This window comes from Loxodonta africana, chromosome 8, assembly GCF_030014295.1.
Source record: "Loxodonta africana isolate mLoxAfr1 chromosome 8, mLoxAfr1.hap2, whole genome shotgun sequence".
NCBI classification, from domain to species: domain Eukaryota; kingdom Metazoa; phylum Chordata; class Mammalia; order Proboscidea; family Elephantidae; genus Loxodonta; species Loxodonta africana.
In genome coordinates this window covers 51,634,825-51,654,645 of record NC_087349.1, presented here as the reverse complement: position 1 = coordinate 51,654,645, position 19,821 = coordinate 51,634,825, and the positions used below count along the sequence as shown (strand labels likewise).

The following is a 19,821-nucleotide window of genomic DNA, read 5'->3' as shown; positions in this document are numbered from 1 at the left end:
AACTTAAGGCCAGGTGGGGGAGCAGTAGGGGGTGGGGAAGGAGTAGTGGTTGAGGGGCCACCCCGTGCGTTGTAGGATATTTAGCAGCATCACTGACCTATACCCACTAGATGCCGATAGCATCCTATCAGACGTAAGGATCAAAAATATCTTGAAACATTGCCAAATATCCCCAGGATAGAAAAAGTGCTCCCTGTTGAGAACCACTATTCTAGAGGTTAAGGGGATTTTGTTTTTGAGATTTAAAATTCTAGCTGATCAGATATACACATAAAATAAAAGTTTAGAAGTAAATAGCTCATAAAGAAAGGGAAATTTAGGATCTGACAGGCACTTGTTTGCATGATCTCTCTACAGCCTTCGCTGTGTGATTTTTGGCAAATTGTACAACTTCTCTAGGTTTTATTTTTGACATCTAATAAAAGAGATAATATTAGTATCCCACCAAAAGTGTCATTCTAAAAGTTAAATTGGGTAATGATAGAAAATGGTTAAGACACTGCAGGCACATAGTAAGTACTTAATAAATATTACTGACTTTATTTATTATTGTTAGTGGCAATTTTCTTAATTCATGTTAATGTTTATCCAAATGCGAAGCTATTATAATAGAATAGTATTATTAGTTAAATGGAAATAGTATAGTAAGCATTGTGGCCAGCTTTCTTGTTTTACTTATTTAACTCTATGATATTTAACGTTGTTAAACAAAATGATTTTTAGTATCCAGTGCCTTACATAGCTTTAGTATCTATAGGTCATAACATTTTACAAACCTATCTAAGTTATTTTATATTTTAAGGAAGTCATAACAAATGTTTTTTTTCTCCTGTGTAACATGCATCTGCTTCATTAGAGCAGTATAATTGACAATTTTTGAGACTATAAATGGCCTTAAAATTTTTCAAATAAAGTCAAATAGCATTTTCAGTGCATGGTTAGTCCCTGAACCCTAAATCAATCAACAAAATGTATTCAAACTCAGCTTAAAAAGGAAGTAATAGAGCAACATTTTATTGATTGGCGTTTGCAGAAGAAAATTGGATTCAGAGCTTGTCAAGGATTTTGTATTCCGTGTCATAAACAAGATACAGATATAAGAGCCATGAATTTTAGAAGAATTAGCAGCAACTGTAAGGTGCCTCTTTTGTGCTGTTACAAATTAGATTTTCCTTTCTTCCCAGGAGAAGCCAAGACTGAACAATAGAATACTCTAAAAGAGAGAATTGCTGAAAACCAAGGCCACGTTTTTGAAAACTAAATACAAAAAGAATAGAGATGTATGCTTGGTGTTCTGAATCACTTTTCAGTGAAATCCTGTTATGCCGTTCAGAATAAAGGCCCTGAAGTCAAGGTTTGCTTTCCCAGCATTCATTGCTTTCAGTACACTTGGCCTTGGACATCTATAAAAGACTTATTTTTGAAAAATCTACTTTTTCCAAACAAAGCTGAAGATCTTTATTTCTTAAAAGATGATGGAAAGTGAGGACTAATTTTACACTTATAAAGTAGTCATAAGGTATTTAACTAAGTTTGTTAGTACCTGGCAGTAGGTACAAGACTAGATCAGTTGGCATGACCAGGTAGTCTTCTACAGCAAAAAAAAATGACCACTCCTGTACAATTTCATAATACCAGAGTAATATTTGCTGAAAATAAGTAATTTCCTGAGGACTTTGGTCTTGTTTTATTTTTGTTCCCCCCCACAGAAAGAATCATGTTTCATATCTCTTATTTTATGTACTGTGGTGTCAGAAAAATAGGAAAGACTAAAAACACTTACTGGGGATAGAGAAAGGCGCCAGCATAGCCACATAAACTCTTTGTAATAAAAAACAAAAGAATTTCCTAATAACATGTTTTCACTTTTCTAATCCACTGGGCTTTTTACCCAGTTGTAATCAGAATAGTTAGTTACTCAAGGAAATCATCCTACATAAAATCTACTTTCAAATTTAAATGAGAAAAAGAGTGAGATTGTATGTGTGTGTAAATATAATCAGATCCAAGAAATGACATAAACTCATTTAGAATGGCAGGTATTCTGCATTAGTTTTATTATTTCTTCTTCTGCATATTGTTCAATTATTTCGGCAGTATTTACCCTGAGTTATGCTAATAGCGTAACAGTAGAGGACTGTTGGTCACCTTACTAATTGTGGATGAGCTGTTTAATTTTACAAGGTTAAGAAGGAAAAAAGTGTTCATTTCAGGATACCAAAATAATAAATACGTGGATCAGAAAAATATAGCCAAGTAACTAGGGAGTGGGTAGAGTATTTTTTTCATGCGTTACATTTTTTAGCAGCTTTCAGAGTAATATGGGGGAAAAATTTCCTACTGCAACAATTTATCCTACTTTCTATTTTTCATATTTTAAGGCATTGGAACTGTATAATTGAATGAATGACTCTTTAAAATTCTCTGATAAAGACCTAGAGATTCATATCTCTTCACAGTATAAATCTCTTAAAGTGGAAATTTTTGAATTAAAGGCTGTGTATTTTGACAGGTGCAACCAAATTTTCCTCCAAACAGGTTGTACTGGTTTTGTTTCACAGCACATTTTTTGAGTTTTGATTTCTGGTTCTAGATGTGCAAGTAAAGATTGTGACTTACATGGTAATGATTACATTCAAGTCTTTATAAATGTACAGGGATAAATGGAAGTATCTTTACTCTCATGCCCTGCCACACATTATCTTCACACTTCATAATCCTTGCTAACCTGCTAGGCAGATAATATCATTTTTACTTTCTTAGTAAAATTTCCAAGGAGCCCTGTTTCAAGTGCCTATTCTGAAAAAATTTTTAGTGTGCTTTGCACATTAGTAAGTAAATAAATTTCAAGGAAACCATTTTGATATCTATCTTAGTTATGGCATATCTGGAAAAGAGAATTTTTAAAAAATACAAAGGGGAAATTGTAAAATATATATATCACCATGATAATAACAATATTTCATAACTTGTTTACCTCTATGTAAAATTGTCATTCACAATCAGTATATCAGAACCTAATTAATACTTAGTAGTTGGTAAGCTATCAAATAAAACAAAGAAAAAAATAACAGCCTCAAACACAAGAAAACTTTATGAAAATTAATTAGATGTCAGTTGTTGCTCAATATGAATTAAAGACTCGAGGAAATTGAAGATAGAATAGATTGGGTGTTAATGCAGTCTATCTGGATCATAAATAAATGCCATTTTTTGTTTGGTAGAATATTACTGTAAAATTAATGAATGTTTAAAAAAGTAGGATGTCCCTCTTTTTCCCTGATGTTTTGTATATGAATATAAATATTCATGAATAGTGAGTATCAGTTCAAGTTATCAACTTGAATATAAATTTTCATATAACTGGCCACTTACTGTTTATTGGATCATGCTTTTGAATATGAATTCACCAGTTACTCAGATTCACTGTGAATTTGACCTAGCTCATGAATATTCACACATACACAACTGCTCGTTCTGAAAGTAATCACATCCATAAAAATGAAAACCTTGTTAGTTTTCAATAATGAAAACTGCATGATAATGCTGGTCCCAGAACAGTCTTATAATCCCCATGTTTTTATTGCTTCTCTTTTTTTTGGAAATGATACCCTTCAAAATAAAAACACATATACTGTGCATCTTTCTTGATTGAAGCTCTTTTTTCTTTTACCTTTAAAAAACTTTGTGCATGACTTAACCACGTATTTAATTTTTTTCCTTTAATTGCTGTAGTCACACGAAGGAATCGAAATTAAGCAGTATTGCCAATCTTTATCATAAGCACGTTTCCACTATTCAGGTTCACTACAGATTTTCAAATAAAGAGTGGCCCAATCAGATAACCTGTTAGAGGCATGGTACAGGTTTTACACATGAAAAGAAAAAAAATGAGATTATCTGTGTCATCTTTTTTGTAAGGTGAACATAAAATTCTAAGCCAATTAAAAATTTAATATGTTAGACTTAGGATGCTATGATCATGGACGCCCGTAATAATGAAGTTTATACTACTTTAACCCATATTACATATAAAATTGTAATTGCTTCTCTTTCATGATAGTGAGTGGCATATGTTTGTAATCCCTAGCCAGGACCCCCCCCCCCCAAAAAAAAAACCCAAAAAGCAGCCAGTCAGTAGTTATAAACAGCTATGAAATGAATGACCTGGCCCTTATTAGCACCAAGCTTTAATTATTAATTGAATTAACCAGAAAAAAAACAAACAAAAAAATCCCAACAACTATTGTTCATAAAGGTATTGACAAGTGTCAGGTAGTTTCTGTTTCAAACAGTGATATTGTCAAGCCTTTGAATGAATTTCTTTGTCAAAATGTATGTTTTTCTTGTGTAATCACAGTAAGCTGTGATCAATGGCAAACATTTTAACTCAGGTAACAGACTAAATTATGTTAGTTTATCACAGAGAATCATCAAGAGTAGCTGAGGTTGTGGTTGTCAAACCATGCTCTGAGGTGTTCTCTCAGTTTCCTCAGAGTTGCCCCATCTCTCCTCAATCAGGAGAACTTTGCGACTGCCTGTTTTATGTATCTCAACCAGAAGTGCTTTAGTCCCCAGGGACATATGACAGTGTCTGGAGACATTTTTGCTTGTCACAACTAGAGAAATGGTACTGGCATCTAGTGGATAGAGACCAGAAATGCGGCTGAACATCCTATAATGCATAGGACAGCCCGCACAACAAAGAATTACTAACCCATATTGACTTGGAGCCCTGGTGGCACAGTGGTTTAGAGCTCAGCTGCTAACCAAAAGATTGGCAGTTCGAATCTACCAGCTGCTCCTTGGAAACCCTATGGTGCAGTTCCGCTCCGTCCTATAGGGTCATTATGAGTAGAAATCAACTTAATGGCAATGGCTTTGGATTGTCAACAGGAACACTGTCATTTACAATTTTGTTTGAAGAAATACTTTCATGTCTAAAAATTTTTGGTAACCACTGGTTTATAGTATTTCTGTAGACAAAGCAACCCAAATTTGTAATATTATTTTGTAAGCAAATGAAGGCAGATTCAATTATTAATTGTAAATGTTAGTTAATTGGTTTTTCTTTTCTTTTTGTTAGCAACAATTGTGTTAAATGAACTCAACTGGACAAGTGCCTTAGATGAAGTTTTCAAAAAAAACCGAGAGGAAGACCCTTCATTGTTGTGGCAGGTGTTTGGCAGTGCCACAGGCCTGGCCAGGTATTATCCAGGTAAGTGCATTCTGATTCAGTGGGTATCAGATGAAAGTGCTGGCTTTAATATTTCTTGAGAACACTCTGTTATCTTCTCCTATAATGTAAGAAGACAACAGTTTTACTACTACAGTTATATCATACTCCCTCCTTTCATGGCTCTGTGTTCATCAAAATTGCTTTAAACCAAAACGCTGAGAAGTGGCTGGAGTGGGTGGTACCTGGAATGAAGCCAGGCTGAAGTGGGACCATAAATAGGTGTCCTTAGGAATATACCTGAAATGGGAGGTTACCTTGAATCCTAAAACAATGGTGAGGTAAGGCTCAGCTGCTCAGCACGGACCAAGGTGTGAGTCATGCTAGAGAACTGAAAATAAATTTTGGAAACTAATTTAAATATTAGCTAGGTCCACAGCTTTTGTTTTGCTGGTTAACGAGAGTGACTTTCCCCACCCATACAGCTAGCTTGTGGCATAGCTGAAGCTAGAACCCACAACTAATGACATCTTTATTGAATATGTGTTTATCAGAAATCAGTTTACCGTAGGAGTGCTTTACTTAAGAAGTTCTGCATTGATTTATATAAATAAGCTTTAAAGCTATTAAACCTGCTTTCAAAAGCTATTAACTTTGCTGAATTCTTATGCATCATAGAAACTGTAGCTAGAAACTACTCATTATACCTGTTAATGTTTCCTGAAATTGTTCCCATTACTGCAGTAATTGGGTCTGTAATTAGGAATCAGTGGTTCAGTGAAATGCCAATGTAGGCAGCGCTTATTCTTTTTAGATAATTACTGGCATTAAAAAAAAAAAAACCTTAAAATTTACTTCATCTGCATGTGCCATTTACTCAATGCCTTATTAATTGTTTGTTCTTTCTCTGCCTCTTCTCATCTGTTCATTTCAAAATCATGGAATTATAATAAAGATACCTAATGTATCTTGAGTTAATGTTAAATAGACCTCTGGGAGACATTTCCTTGTTATCTCTGTTAGCATTTTCCTTGAATGAAACACAAATGAACCTGTGTACAATGTATATAGTGTTACATTTTTTATATGGACAATCAGTTCTTCTTAAACCGTGTAATAGGTTTTGAATAAAAGATTCATAGTATTTTAAACACCAAATAGCAGATGACAAGGAAACGCAAAGATTTGTTTTTTAGCTTAATCATGAAGGAAACATTTGATAGATTTCTAGCCGTTTTGAAGAAAACAGGGTAACAGTTATGCTTCCCACCACCTGTCTGTCAGTTTGTTGTACTGTGGTGGCTTGTGTGTTACTATGATCCTGGAAGCTATGCCACGAGCATTTCAAATACCAGTAGGGTAACCCATGTTGGACAGGTTGCTTCCAGACTAAGACAGACTAGGAAGAAAGGCCTGATCATACACTTCAGAAAATTCACCAGTGAAAACCTTATGGGTCACAACAGAACATTGTCCAACTCGCTTGCTTTGGACACATCATCAAGAGGGATCAACTGCTGGAGGACATCATGTTTGGTGACTTGGAGGGCCACTTAGGTCGAAGAAGTCCCTCAGTGAAATGAATTGGCACAACAGCCAGAGCAATGAACTTGAACATGCTGACAATTGTGGGGATGATGCAGGATCCAGCAACGTTTCATTCTGCTGTACATAAAGTCTCCATGAATTGGTGTCAGCTCTATGGCAGCTAACAGCAAAAATTAAGCTTCAAAATATATGGTATTTATAGTAATACTCCTTTCATTGATCAATTATCTTAAAATATGTCTGATCAGTTTCAGGAATCCCTGAGTGGCTCAAATGAAAAAGCGCACAACTAGTAGTCAAAACGTGATATTCATGAATGGATACTATAACCAAATTTCAAATTGAAGTGACTAACCTACTGTTTTTATGCTAATAATTATTTAAAGTCTAGTATATTACTTCAGATTAGTATTAGCTACCAATTATAGAAAATCCAAAACAATAGTAATTAAACATTGTAGAAGTTTGTTTCTCACTCATGTCAAAGAATATGAGAATTATATAGTATGGAGCTAGTAGAGAGATGTCACAAAGTGGTCAGGGCCCACACTCCTATCTTCTTACCCTGTCATACTTTGTATGTGACCTCCACCTCAGGATCCACCCTTGCTATTTGCCCTGCTTCCTAAAGGATGAAGAGCAGTATTCCTTGTCTTTTTAAGGGTACTTCCTATAAGTTCTCAAGGCATTTCCTCTTACGTGACGTTGGCCAGAATTTAGTCTATGGTAGCAATTACCTTCAAGATGGCCATATGCCCAGATAAAAGGCAGGGCTGTATTACTAAGTAAGAAAGGGAGAAGAGTTACTGGGGACAACAGCATCTCAACCATGGTTACTAGGTACAAAACTGTGTTTAAATATAAGTTGCTTCTGCCCTCCAGAAAAAATGTTTAGCTAATTATGGAGCCAAAACTTACACACCTTTAAATTTATATAACAATAAAAAAAAAAAGTGTCAAATGGAGTGGACGGACTGTGGCGATAGATTTGCAACAGAAGTTTTGAAAAAGAAGAGTTAATTATGGGCTATAGTCATAGGAGAGACTTCTGAAATTCTGGATTGTAAAACAAATCAATGAAGAAGAAAAGGCAAAACAAATTCTGGAAGAAAGAAAGGCACAAAATAAACAGACAGGGAGATGACAAGTACAGTTTGAGAGTAGTAAATCCAGCTAATCTAGTATTTTGTTACCAAAGAGGAGTACTATCACATTACAGGGTTTGTTAATGGCACATTATGTGGCCTTGAATATTAGCATGATTTTTTTGAGATTTAACGTATAGACAAAATACCATGAACATTTTGGGCAGTGGAACATCATCCTCACAGCAGTGTTTATGTAGATTAGGAGGAGGAACATTTAGGAAAGCTTGACCAGAGGTTTGCCATTTTAGTGGTCAGATGCGGAATTTTAAAAGTCTGAGCAGGAATCAGGTAGGAATTCAACAGAGTTAATTCTTGAGTAGGAAAGATGAGGTTATCGGGGACTTCAAAGGAAAATTAATGAAGTTAATGATAGTCATAGGGTGTAAGTTAAGAAAAAGTTAATTTTTAGAATGAATGGATATGAGAATGTTAGGGGTGTTTACTGAAATAAAAAAATTAGATATAATTTTATTTTTATTTATTTTATTAAAGAGATGAATTTGATTTAGACCTGTAAAGTTTCAGGTGTTGGCAGGAGGGTGCATAATATCTGTCTTTACACCCAAGTGCTGGGTTTCACATTCTGAATATATGATTTGCTTTGCTATATAATATCCATCAGTTGTAGTGTGTGGGGAACACATACATCTGCCAAATAATAATATAACTGTTTTGAAGTTCTTAAATAACCCAGATTTATAGAGGTGATTGTATAGCCTCATTTTCATTTCCTTTTACATAACCTCATCTCTTACCTAAATCTGTTATTTCTTTCCCCTCCCATGTAAGGATTGCAAAAGTAGTTCATTTTACAATCATCTATGGATCTTTATGGATCCAGCAATGCTTAAATTGATTAAATGACTGCTTTTATTGCTGACGGGTTAGACTAGTTAAATAGGATGCTAATAGGAGAATGGAGCTGCTTGCAATTTTACTGTAGATAACACTTTACACAAAAACTGTGAATAAAGACAGCTAAAAATTTTCAGCTTTTTTTAATTTCTGGAAGATAGCTCTCATTTTGTTCCTTTTTCTTTTATGCATTCCTAAATTTCCATACCTTCTGCCATTCATTTTTAGATATATAGAGCAATCTTTGCTGTGTAATTTCTTGCATGTTCATTAAAAACATTTCTCGTAGCACTCCTTTTAGGTACACCAAATATAAATTTGTAATGGATATGCTAATATCATCATTATCTAAGAGGAATTATTGACTTACACATTCACACACACACACACAAAATCCAGGAAGCTTGTTTACATGTTTCTGTAGAATATATAATTCAGTTTTTTGTTTTATATCATTATCATCATCTAATTGAATTTCTATTCTTACAAAATAGGAGCCTGTTTCTTTATCAGAGTACATATTTTTCTCTATGTAGCATATATCTGACATTTTTTTCCAATAAAACCTCCCCATCTCTTACTTTGTAGAAATTACTATGCCCAAGCTTATTTCTAATATCATCATTATCTAAGAGGAATTATTGACTTACACATGCACACACACACACACACACACACACACACACAAAATCCAGGAAGCTTGTTTACATGTTTCTGTAGAATACATAATTCAGTGTTTTTGTTTTATATCATTATTATCATCATCTAATTGGATTTTTTTCTTACAAAATAGGAACTGTTTCTTTATCAGAGTACGTATTTTTCTCTATGTAATTTCTGACTTTTTTTTTCCCAATAAAACCTCCCCCTCTTACTTCATAGAAATTATTATGCCCAAGCTTATTTCTGAGCCACACCTCATGACTGCATATGGACCATCTAAATGATTAAATCTTTGTGTACCCTTTACTTTGTTGAGTACCCCACTTAATCACACAACTTGTCATTGTTATCAGCTACTTCTGCTGACAAATATTCCTTTATGTTAAATGAAAATGGTTTATGTGGGCTATTTGGTATCTTTGTAAGAATGACTTATTTATTTTTAATTATGTTGATTTATCCTTGGAAATAATACTGTATGTTTGTATGTGACTTTTGCTACTTGTATAACTATAAGAAATTAGAGAAAACATCTGAAAATATTACAGTGGGGGACACCAGTGTCACTAGCAAGCCAATAAGTGACATCATTTGAAGAGCAAGAGTCTCTTCATTCAGAAGCAAAATTCAAATCTGAACATTATTTGCTTCATTAATTCAGTATAGTCAAGTGTGGGATGGAAGGAGAGGAGAGACTAGCTGACCATAAGAAGGCTGTAAAACTCCTGTTTCTGAAGGAACTTAGATTTTCTGAGGATTCTGATAGGAGTTTGAGAGAGTTCTACGCTGGGGAACCTCACAGGTAGCTGAAACAGAAAGCTTATAAACACATATTAAAATGCAATGCCAAAAGAGATTTAATAAAGTTCATGGTAGTTAGGAAAGCAACATCCAGATTCCCAGATATTTTGTGAGCTGTGCAATACACATCCAATGAGTTAATTTTATGGCTTGCTGTTTAGAACCATATGACCATAAGATTGTCCTATTCAAAATGGCCAGTACCAGTACATTTCAGCTCACTAATGCCTAGGATATTGATCTTCAAGCTTTCCATTTCATTTTTGAAAACTTCAAATTTTCCTAGATTCATACATCATACATCCCATGTTCCAATTTATTAATGGATGTTTGCAGCTGTTTCTTCTCATTTTGAGTCCTGCCATAACAGCAAATGAAGGCCTTGAAAGCTTTACTTCACCCACATTTTGAAGGTCAACTCTACTTGGAGGAGGCAGCTCTTCCCCAGTTGTATTTTGAGTGTCTTCCAACTTGAGGGGCTCATCTTCCAACACTATATCAGACAATGTTCTGCTCTATTCACAAGATCTTCACTGGCCAATTTTTTTTAAAAGTAGATTGCCAAGTCCTTTTTCCAAATCTGTCTTAGTCTGGAAGTTTCACTGAAACCTGTCCACCATTGGTAGCCCTGCTGGTATTTGAAATATAAGTGGCATAGCTTCCAGGATCACAACAATGTGAAAGCCACCACAGTATAATAAACTGACAGACAAGCACCAAGATGCAGTGTTGAAGGATTCTATGGGCAAAATATTAAACAACACAGCATGCATCAAAGGAAGGTGGAAAGAATACTCAGAGTCACTGTACCAAAAAGAGCTGGTGGAGGTTCAACCAGTTCAGGAGGTAGCATATGATCAAGAACCAGTGATACTGAAGGAAGAAACGAAGGCATTGGTTAAAAACAAGGCTCCAGGAATTGACAGAATGCCAATTGAGATGTTTCAACAAGTGGATGCAGTGTTGGAAGCGCTAGCTCATCTACGCCAAGAAATTTGGAAAATTAACAACCTGCAGAAGACACAACCCTGCTTGCTAAAAGCTAAGAGTACTTGAAACACTTAGCAATGAAGATTTAAGACTACAGCCTTCACTGTGAATTACACCTTAACATAAAGAAACAAAAACTCTCCCAACCAAACCAATAAGCAACATCATGATAGTGAAGTTGTCAGACGTTTCATTTTACTTGGATCCACAGTCAGTGCCCATGGAAACAGCAGTTAAGAAATCAAATGATGTATTACACTGGGCAGATCTGCTGCAAAAGATCTCTTTCAAATATTAAAAAGTAAAGATGTCACTTTGAAGACTAAGGTGTGCCTGACCCAAGCCATGGTATTTTCAGTTGCCTCATATGCGTGCAAAACCTGGACAATGAATAAGGAAGACTGAAGAAGAATTGATACATTTGAATTATGGTGTTAGTGAAGAATATTGAATATACCATGGACTGCCAGAAGAATGAACAAATCTATCTTGGAAGAAGTACAGCCAGAATGCCCTTAGAAGTAAGGATGGTGAGACTTTGTCTCAGGTACTTTGGACATGTTATCAGGTGGGACTAGTCCCTGGAGATGGGCATCATGCTTGGTAAAGTAGAAGATCAGCAAAAGACAAGACCCTCAAGGAGATGGATTGACACGGTGGCTGCAACAATGGACCAAAAATAGCAACAATTGTGACCATGACGCAGGACCAGGAAGTGTTTCATTCTGTTTTACATAGGCTCACTATGAATTGGAACTGTCTCGATGGCACCTAAAAACAACAATTCAGAGTGATAACTGATGTCTACAGTAGATGAATGGAGACAAGCCTAAAATAAAGATCTACATAGTACCCATTAGATCTAGTAAAAGGACCAGGGGATGGCTTGTAAATCATTTTCGAGTGTGTAAAATTGACTTTTCATGAGATCAAAAAATTGAAGTCTTTTAGAATTAGAAAGATACATTTGAACTTGTTAATTGGAAATGCAATTAGCCATATGAAATAATGCAGTTGAGAATCATTTCTCAATGCATTGTTATTTGCTTTATTATTTCCTAAGCGGCTGAAATGAAAAACTGATACTCTCCTACTATTTTTAACCCACTGGTCATATTAAATAGAAAATGGCTCTAAAATCTGTGTGATTTCTTAAAAACATTTCTCTACCTCATATTTAGTGTTCAGAGTTAACATAGAGATAAACACCTTCGTAAATCAGCAATTTGATAACTGCCATAGCACGTCCCTAAAAATCATGTGAAGTAGAATTGCAGTCCGGTAAATTTAGTAAAAAGCACAACCACAGTTCATTTTTGACTAGGGGAAAACATTCTCATAAGCGGCCATTGTCACCTGTAATGATGACACTCAGAAATGAGATGTTGCTTTTGGTGTTATCATTTTTTCACTTCTATCTCCTTTCATCCCTAAATCTCCCTGGGTAGCAAAAGGGATATCATTTAACATTTAGCTGGGGTTTTAAAGCTCTGATTTTCTTTCCAAACATGTAGCTTTTACTTTGCATGATTATGAAACTGATTATTTCAGGGAATTGCAACATAGATATTATGGTTATTCTTCTTACTATTTGGCCTTCTGTAAACCTAAGCCTGTATTAATAGTATACCATTTAAATGCCACAGTGGGATTTTATAAGAAATTAGTCATTTTACAGAAGATATTATAGTTTTGTTTTCCATAGCATAGATATCTTGACTTAGTATAATCAAGGGAATATTATCATAGTAAATATCTCATAAGACTTTGAAGAGACAGTTATTTGTATTTTAAAATATAAATCATCTAAGATTATAAACTACATAAAAATTTAATGGTCTAGTTTACATTATAAATTATAGTCCTTTTATGTCTTTAGAGAAAGGCATAAATTTTATGGAGTATAGTAGTAATCACAGTTAATTTCAGTTAGCAATTATACTGAAAAGAGAAATTCTAAAAGAATGGGAACTGTAAGGAACTGAGAAATCTAATTTAAACATGACTTCTTTTTTTTTTTTTCAAATTCCAGTTTCATTCAACTGTTTATCAAATTCATTGGCTGACCACTTTCAGCTCATGGTGGCTGCTATTGTGTTAGCAATGGTAACTAGTCTCACTTCTCTCATCTCACCCATGTATTTCTATCAATGTGGGTCCAACCAGAGAAAGAAAATATAGTTATTTTGAAAAGGGAAAATTTACCATAAGAAATTATTAACTATAGCCAGAATTGGAGCAATGAGGGATGCGTAGAGGAGGTAAAAGAACTCTAAATAATATAAAGATGGCAGATATAACGTACAATTTAATATAAATTACCACTGTGCCCAAGGCTAGGACATCAGTGGTGGGTCATTGGTAGAATTCTCACTTCCCATGGCCACTGAACGTCATACACAGCCACCACCCCTCTGCCACATGGAGGCTTTCATGTTGCTATGATGCTGAACATGTTTCACCTGAACTTGTAGACTAAGACAGTCAAGGAAAAATGACCTTGGTGATCTACTTCCAAATCAGGCAGTGAAAACCCTGTGGATCACAAAGGCCTATCCACAACTGATCATGGGATGTACTGGAAAGCATTTCATTCTGTTGTACATAGGGTTGCCCTGAGTTGGGGGACGACTTGACAGCAGCTAACAACAACATACCAGAATATTGAGTGACAGAGAGGTAACTTTGGTGCCACACTGGTGGAACATGCTGGAAGTCCACCCTGTAGGGCTCCAGGTGTCTCATTGGAGGCACGCCACTACGAAAATGCCACGAGGGAGCGCCGGCTGCTAGGTGCTGATGGCTGCTGAGGACTGCAGGAACCAGGTGCTTGAGAAGCCACTATGCTGCAGGAGCTGAGGCTGGGGAAGCTGCAAGCACTGTAGGAGCTGAGCTCTGGGAAATCAGGAGATGCATGTGCACCGCAGGCGCCAGAAACCAGAGAAGCTGCACATGCTGCAAGAGCTTTCAGAGCAAGCAAACCAGAAGCGAAAGCCCTTTTCTCATTCAGCGCCTCTCCTGTATCATCTTCTAACAAAGCTTAAAATCATGCCATCTGGTAAAGGAAAAGTATTTAAAGGGGCCAGATCCATTTTCATAGAGCAGATTAAAAAGGTGAATTCAGAGCTGAGAGGCAATTAGTCTATATCCAGCTCAACATTAATGAAAGTAGAATATAATTTATGTAAATTTTTAGTTATCACTAAGGCTTGGGGAGCCTGGTATTAGAGAGGAGTAGGTGAAAGTGAACCAATATGTTTGCCAGCACGCTTGTTGTCTAATTTGGGGGGATAGGGGAATCTATATTTCATCTCACTGGCTCTCAGTTCCTGCAAATGCAAATTGAAAGTATGAAAATAAAGCAAATTTACCATTTCAGTTGCATTGACTGTATCAGTAAATATTGTTGGGGACTGCTATATTTAAACATATAACCCAAACCAAACCAAACGCAGTGCCATCGAGTCAATTCCAAGTCATAGCAACCCTATAAGACAGAGTAGAACTGCCCCATAAAGTTTCTAAGGAGTGCCTGGTGTATTCGAACTGCCGACCCTTTGGCTAGCAGCCATAGTGCTTAACCACTACGCCACCAGGGTTTCCATTTAAACATATAGTTTCATGTAAATGTGATTAGTCATTGAAAATGAATAAATCATTTTAAAATGTAGCCACTAATAAGGAAAAAAAATTTCAGTCAAGGGGAGGCTTAGTAATAATATATTTTTCGACAATTCCTAATTGACTAAATTGCCTTAGTTGACAAATGTCTTAGGTTCTTTGTGCTGCCATAACACAAATACCACAGGTAGCTTTAAAAAACACAAATTCATTTTCTCACGGGAGGCTAAAAGTCCAAATTAGGGTCTTGGCCATGTGTCAATTCCTTTCTTGACGGCAACCCCAGGTGTTCCTGGGTTTCTTGGCGTTCCTTGGTTCCTTGGCTTGCAGACCATCCTCACGTGGCATTTGTATTACTGTGTGTGTGTGTGTGTGTGTCTCTGTCTATTCTCGTCTTTTAATAACTCACAAGTGATTAGATTTAAGATCCACCCTGTACTGCATCCTAATATGTAACAAAAGAAAAACTCTGCTCCCTAACAGGATCAAATTCACAGGTACAAGGAACCAGGAATCAAAAACATTATGGAGGGACAAAATTCAATCCAAAAGAACTTATAAACTTGAACTCTCAGTAAAGTTCTCTGTAATTGCCATGTTTTCTAAGTAAATAAAAGGGCATAAGACATAGGGATTATTCCCGAGAATCGTATGTCTAAACATGTTCAAGAATTGGGACTTCAGTGTAAAAGTATCATCTAATTTATCAGCTTTTATTTTTTCCATCAGGTTGTGTTTGTGTGTTGTATACCATTTTAAGAAAGAAGAGATTTAATTTGAATATGTGTAAATTGCATCTAAAATTTTGTACAGTTACACAAACTAGTTTTCCTTATTACTACAAAATGATAAAGGCTGTGAATTTAACACAAGATTCTGAATCTGTATTTGAATTAATTGAGATCATTCAAATAAATTTAAGGAAAACAGTTTTACGGAGTTATTTTAATTATAGTTTTAACTTTTTTTAATTATTGCCACATAGGGTGGCAGTTATCAATATGTGAATATTAAGTTTAAGAAGGTTAGCATGGTATTACATAACAATCCAAGCAAAACATCAGTCTTCTTATACACCAAGACAGTATGGCATTGAATGACATTATAGGTATCAAATAACTCAAAACACAATTTCTATTGATGTAAAACAAAACTTCTCCTAATTTATTGCTTAGTAGAAAAGAAAGAAAATGTGTAAGCTCTGGCCACCTGGTAAAACAATATGGGGTAGCACCCAGAAAACCCTTATGTTTAAAAGTTCTTCCTGAAATAATGTGAAAAAGAGAATTGACTTACATTGCTACTTTTTGTACTGCTATGTTCTTTTCCCCTTAAAAAAAACAAAACTATTGGAGGTAGAAAAATAGCATCTCCCATTTGAGAACTGATATAGATAAGCTGATTTATGCATCTGTGGTGTTTTATGACTTTATCAGTGTTACATTGTCTTTGTAGAGTATATCTAATATTTTTACTTAATTTCTCTCTCTCTCTCTCTTTTTTAGCTTCACCATGGGTTGATAATAGTAGGACTCCAAATAAGATTGACCTTTATGATGTACGCAGAAGACCATGGTAAGAACTTTTGGGTGTCTTGAAATAGACAAAAGAAGGTAACTTTTTCTTTGTTAAAATGTTGGAGTGAATGTTATTATTATTAGGATAAATATTGTCTACTTATTTAAAGAGTCCTGGTGTTATTTTTTTAAAATAAATGTTTAGCTAAAGGCGAATGAAGATGCGTTCAAATGGAGAATGATAATGAAAATTTTTGAAATGATTAATCAAATTCATTTCAAATATACTATTTTAAATGTCATATTCAATGTCAGCTCTAAGTCTTTTTTAGCTGCTAGGGATTTCTGTTGCTTGGGGTAGAGCTCTAACAGAGCAACTGGATAACAGTTGCAGGTAGTTTGCCTCTGGCAATGAACTAATGAGAACTGGCCCCAAGGTTATATTCATATAGCTTAGGTTTTATTTTCTCAAAAAGAAGTTTTATTTGTCCCTAACTACTAAAGCAGTCACTCTCATGACATGAAACTAAAAAAATATCGATAGCTCATAATTACATTCACTGCAAAACAACTATTAAAACATTTTTTAAATATGCGTTTTTTAAAATCACATATAATATGTGGATGTATTGTTTTTAATGAGCTCATATATTATATACAGCATGCTTCTCTGTAATCTGCTCTTTCATACCAATATCTTCGAGTGCATTTTAATAGAAGAAACACACTTAAACATTATCATTTTAAAAAGAATGAATATATTGTTAACCTATTTAAGCAATCCCTTTTCATTGAACATACAGGTTATTTCTGACTTTTTGCTAGATTCCTACATATTCTAAGGAGCATAATAGCTGATTTAAAGGACAAGTACTTAAGGCATTTTATGCCTTGTTAAATGTCTCAGTAGCAATTTGCTTGAATGCCAGCTATGAATGAGGAGCCCTAGTGGCACATTGGTAAGCACTCAGCTGCTAACCGAAAGGTCAGTAGATCGAACCCACCAGCTGTTCCCCCGGAGAAAGATGTGGCAGTCTGCTTCCATAAAGATTTACAGCCTTGGAAACTCTAAGGGGGCAGTTCTACTCTGTCCTACAGAGTACAATAATTTACATGAATATCAGCTATGTATAATAGCAGCAGTTTTCATCTATTATTCTTTTTAACACTTCTCCAAGTGTGGTCCCTGTGGAGCCATGAGTTGTTGAGTGAAGGCAAAGGCTATGACATCACATGGTTTGGGTTCAGGAACTGGTTGTTTTATGAGAAACTTAGAAGCTGAGTGTCAACCAGAAGAGGCAAACAATATCCAGAGAGGCATGACAGGACCAGTGTTTAAGAGGCTAGATTTGCCTTCCATGGGAATAGTCCTGCAGCCTTGCTACTTTACCTTCTTATAATGCAAGCGTGAGAAACAAAGTTGGTGCAAGTTATAAATCATAGCTGCTTCATCAACACTTGGTCCTGCGTAGTTACTAATTTTGCTGGATATTGTCAGAAAACTAATTGGCAAGTATCTGGAAACCTTTTGAGAAATATTTAGAGTGATAGGCAAAGAAGCCTCAGATATCACTAGATGGTTGAGTTCAGGTGCAGCCCTTTCTGTTGGGGAAGGCAGCTCCCTGTTCCCCTATCACTTTGTGGCCAGGCATCATGAGCTTCTGAGATCTTTCACCTGCAATCTAGTTTATCTTTCTCCAGAACCACTGAATCATGTGTCCAAGGCTCTCCCAGAGTCTCTTAAAAATGCAAAGATTTTGATTCTCTACGGCTCAGGATGAATTTAAGAATCAGCATTTTGAACCGGCTCTATGGGTAATTTGACACTATAAAGTTTGAGAGCCCCTACTGGAAATTCTGCGTAACATTACATATTGCTCTATTTTAAAACACTTTTTTTTGCCCATTGTATTTCTTTTAATGTTGCTTTTTCATGTTCTTGGCAACTTATCTATTTTTGTGTTTATTTTTTTGCTTTTAAAATATGACATAATCTGTTATTCATCTGAACAGTTTTTAAAACCTGTGGTCACCAAATTGGAGTTCTGGATATTTTTCAGACAAATGTCCTTCCACAAGTTAATTTTTTACTGCTAATATTAAAATACATTTCTCAATTTTTTATTAATATTTTATAAAAAGCATATTTTAAATGTTGTACCTCTGACATCTCTAATTTTATGGAAATTTAGGTTGTTTTTTTTTCCAAGTTGACGTTACAGAATGTGAACGAAAGCATTGTCTACCGAGACAGAATGGAAGAAGGTCCTTACTTGGAAAGGATCTTATGTGAGAGATCAGTAAATATCAATGCAGCCAATTTCTATGTTTGATAATTTGCAGGAAAAATATCTATATGGTATTTGTTTCAGGTACATCCAAGGAGCTGCATCTCCTAAAGACATGCTTATTCTTGTTGACGTGTAAGTATTAAATGTTACCTCTTTATTTATAGACTGAAGAATGTAGGAGAAAGGATTTATAGGTATCAGTAATATGTTGGGACTGTGAAATGAGTGATAGGTTAAAAAAAGACAAGGAATAATATGATAAATTTTATATACAGACAAACAAGTCATATTAAGACAGAAACAAAACAAAAATAATCTTACTCAAAGCGAAAATAATTTATGTTGGAATTGGAAATCATGACATGGTTCTCCATCTGAACTTTTTGAACAGCTATTCATTTTTGCTTTATTGTTTGTACGATGCAAAAATACAGGCATTGCTAAAACTAAGTTGTTCTGCTACAAAGCAAAAACAAGAAAAACCGAAACCAACTAGTAGAAGCACGTAATTGGAATTTAGTTGTTAATGACCCAATCCAGTTTGAGGAATTTGGCCAAAGAAAAAGGTAAATATTAAATTTTAAAACTGGAATTTTTTTCAAGGGAAACACTGATACTCAAGAATGAACTCCAGGAGTTGTCGTTTTCTTTGTTATATTGCCTCAAGTTGAGATAGTATGTATATGTATATGTGTGTTTATATATATATACATATATACACACACACACATTTTTTTTTTATTGATTCCCCTCCTTTTTCTAATAAGGTTGAAGATGCGAGTGTAGAGCTTAGTAAAATATATCCTACTGTGGAGACTTATTTTTTAAGAATAAAATCAAGGAATTAAAAAACATGAAGTATAAAATCCTTAAATTACTTTCCCTGAGAGAAAAAAAGCATTTCCTCGTATTTTCTCTGCCTCATTGAAAGAAATATTGGAGACAAATAAATCCCTATTGCAGGTAATTATTAATATTTGAAATTTTTCCCCTTTTAAGATTTAACCAGAAGTAAACAAGTTCAATTTAATTCTCTAAAAGCTTATAGCCCAGCCTGAGAAAGCAGATACATGAGTTGGACAAATGTAACTTAAAAGTTAATTCTCATTTTATTTGTTAAGACTTATTTAAATCGTATAGTGTTTTAATTAAATTATTACCAATCCTATGCTAATCCTTGTTATTCTTCTTGAGTATAAATAGAAGTGATG

At 34.9% G+C, this 19,821-nt stretch overlaps 1 protein-coding gene across 1 annotated transcript in view; it reads left to right on the top strand.

Moving 5' to 3' along the window:
* CACNA2D1 (calcium voltage-gated channel auxiliary subunit alpha2delta 1) overlaps positions 1-19,821 on the top strand; it is a 543,509-nt gene that overhangs the window by 399,567 nt on the left and 124,121 nt on the right. Inside the window, exons 7-9 of the mRNA XM_064289931.1 lie at positions 5,087-5,218; positions 16,308-16,377; positions 18,692-18,742. Coding sequence (XP_064146001.1) covers positions 5,087-5,218; positions 16,308-16,377; positions 18,692-18,742 — 253 coding nt within the window. The remainder of the gene's footprint in view (positions 1-5,086; positions 5,219-16,307; positions 16,378-18,691; positions 18,743-19,821) is intronic.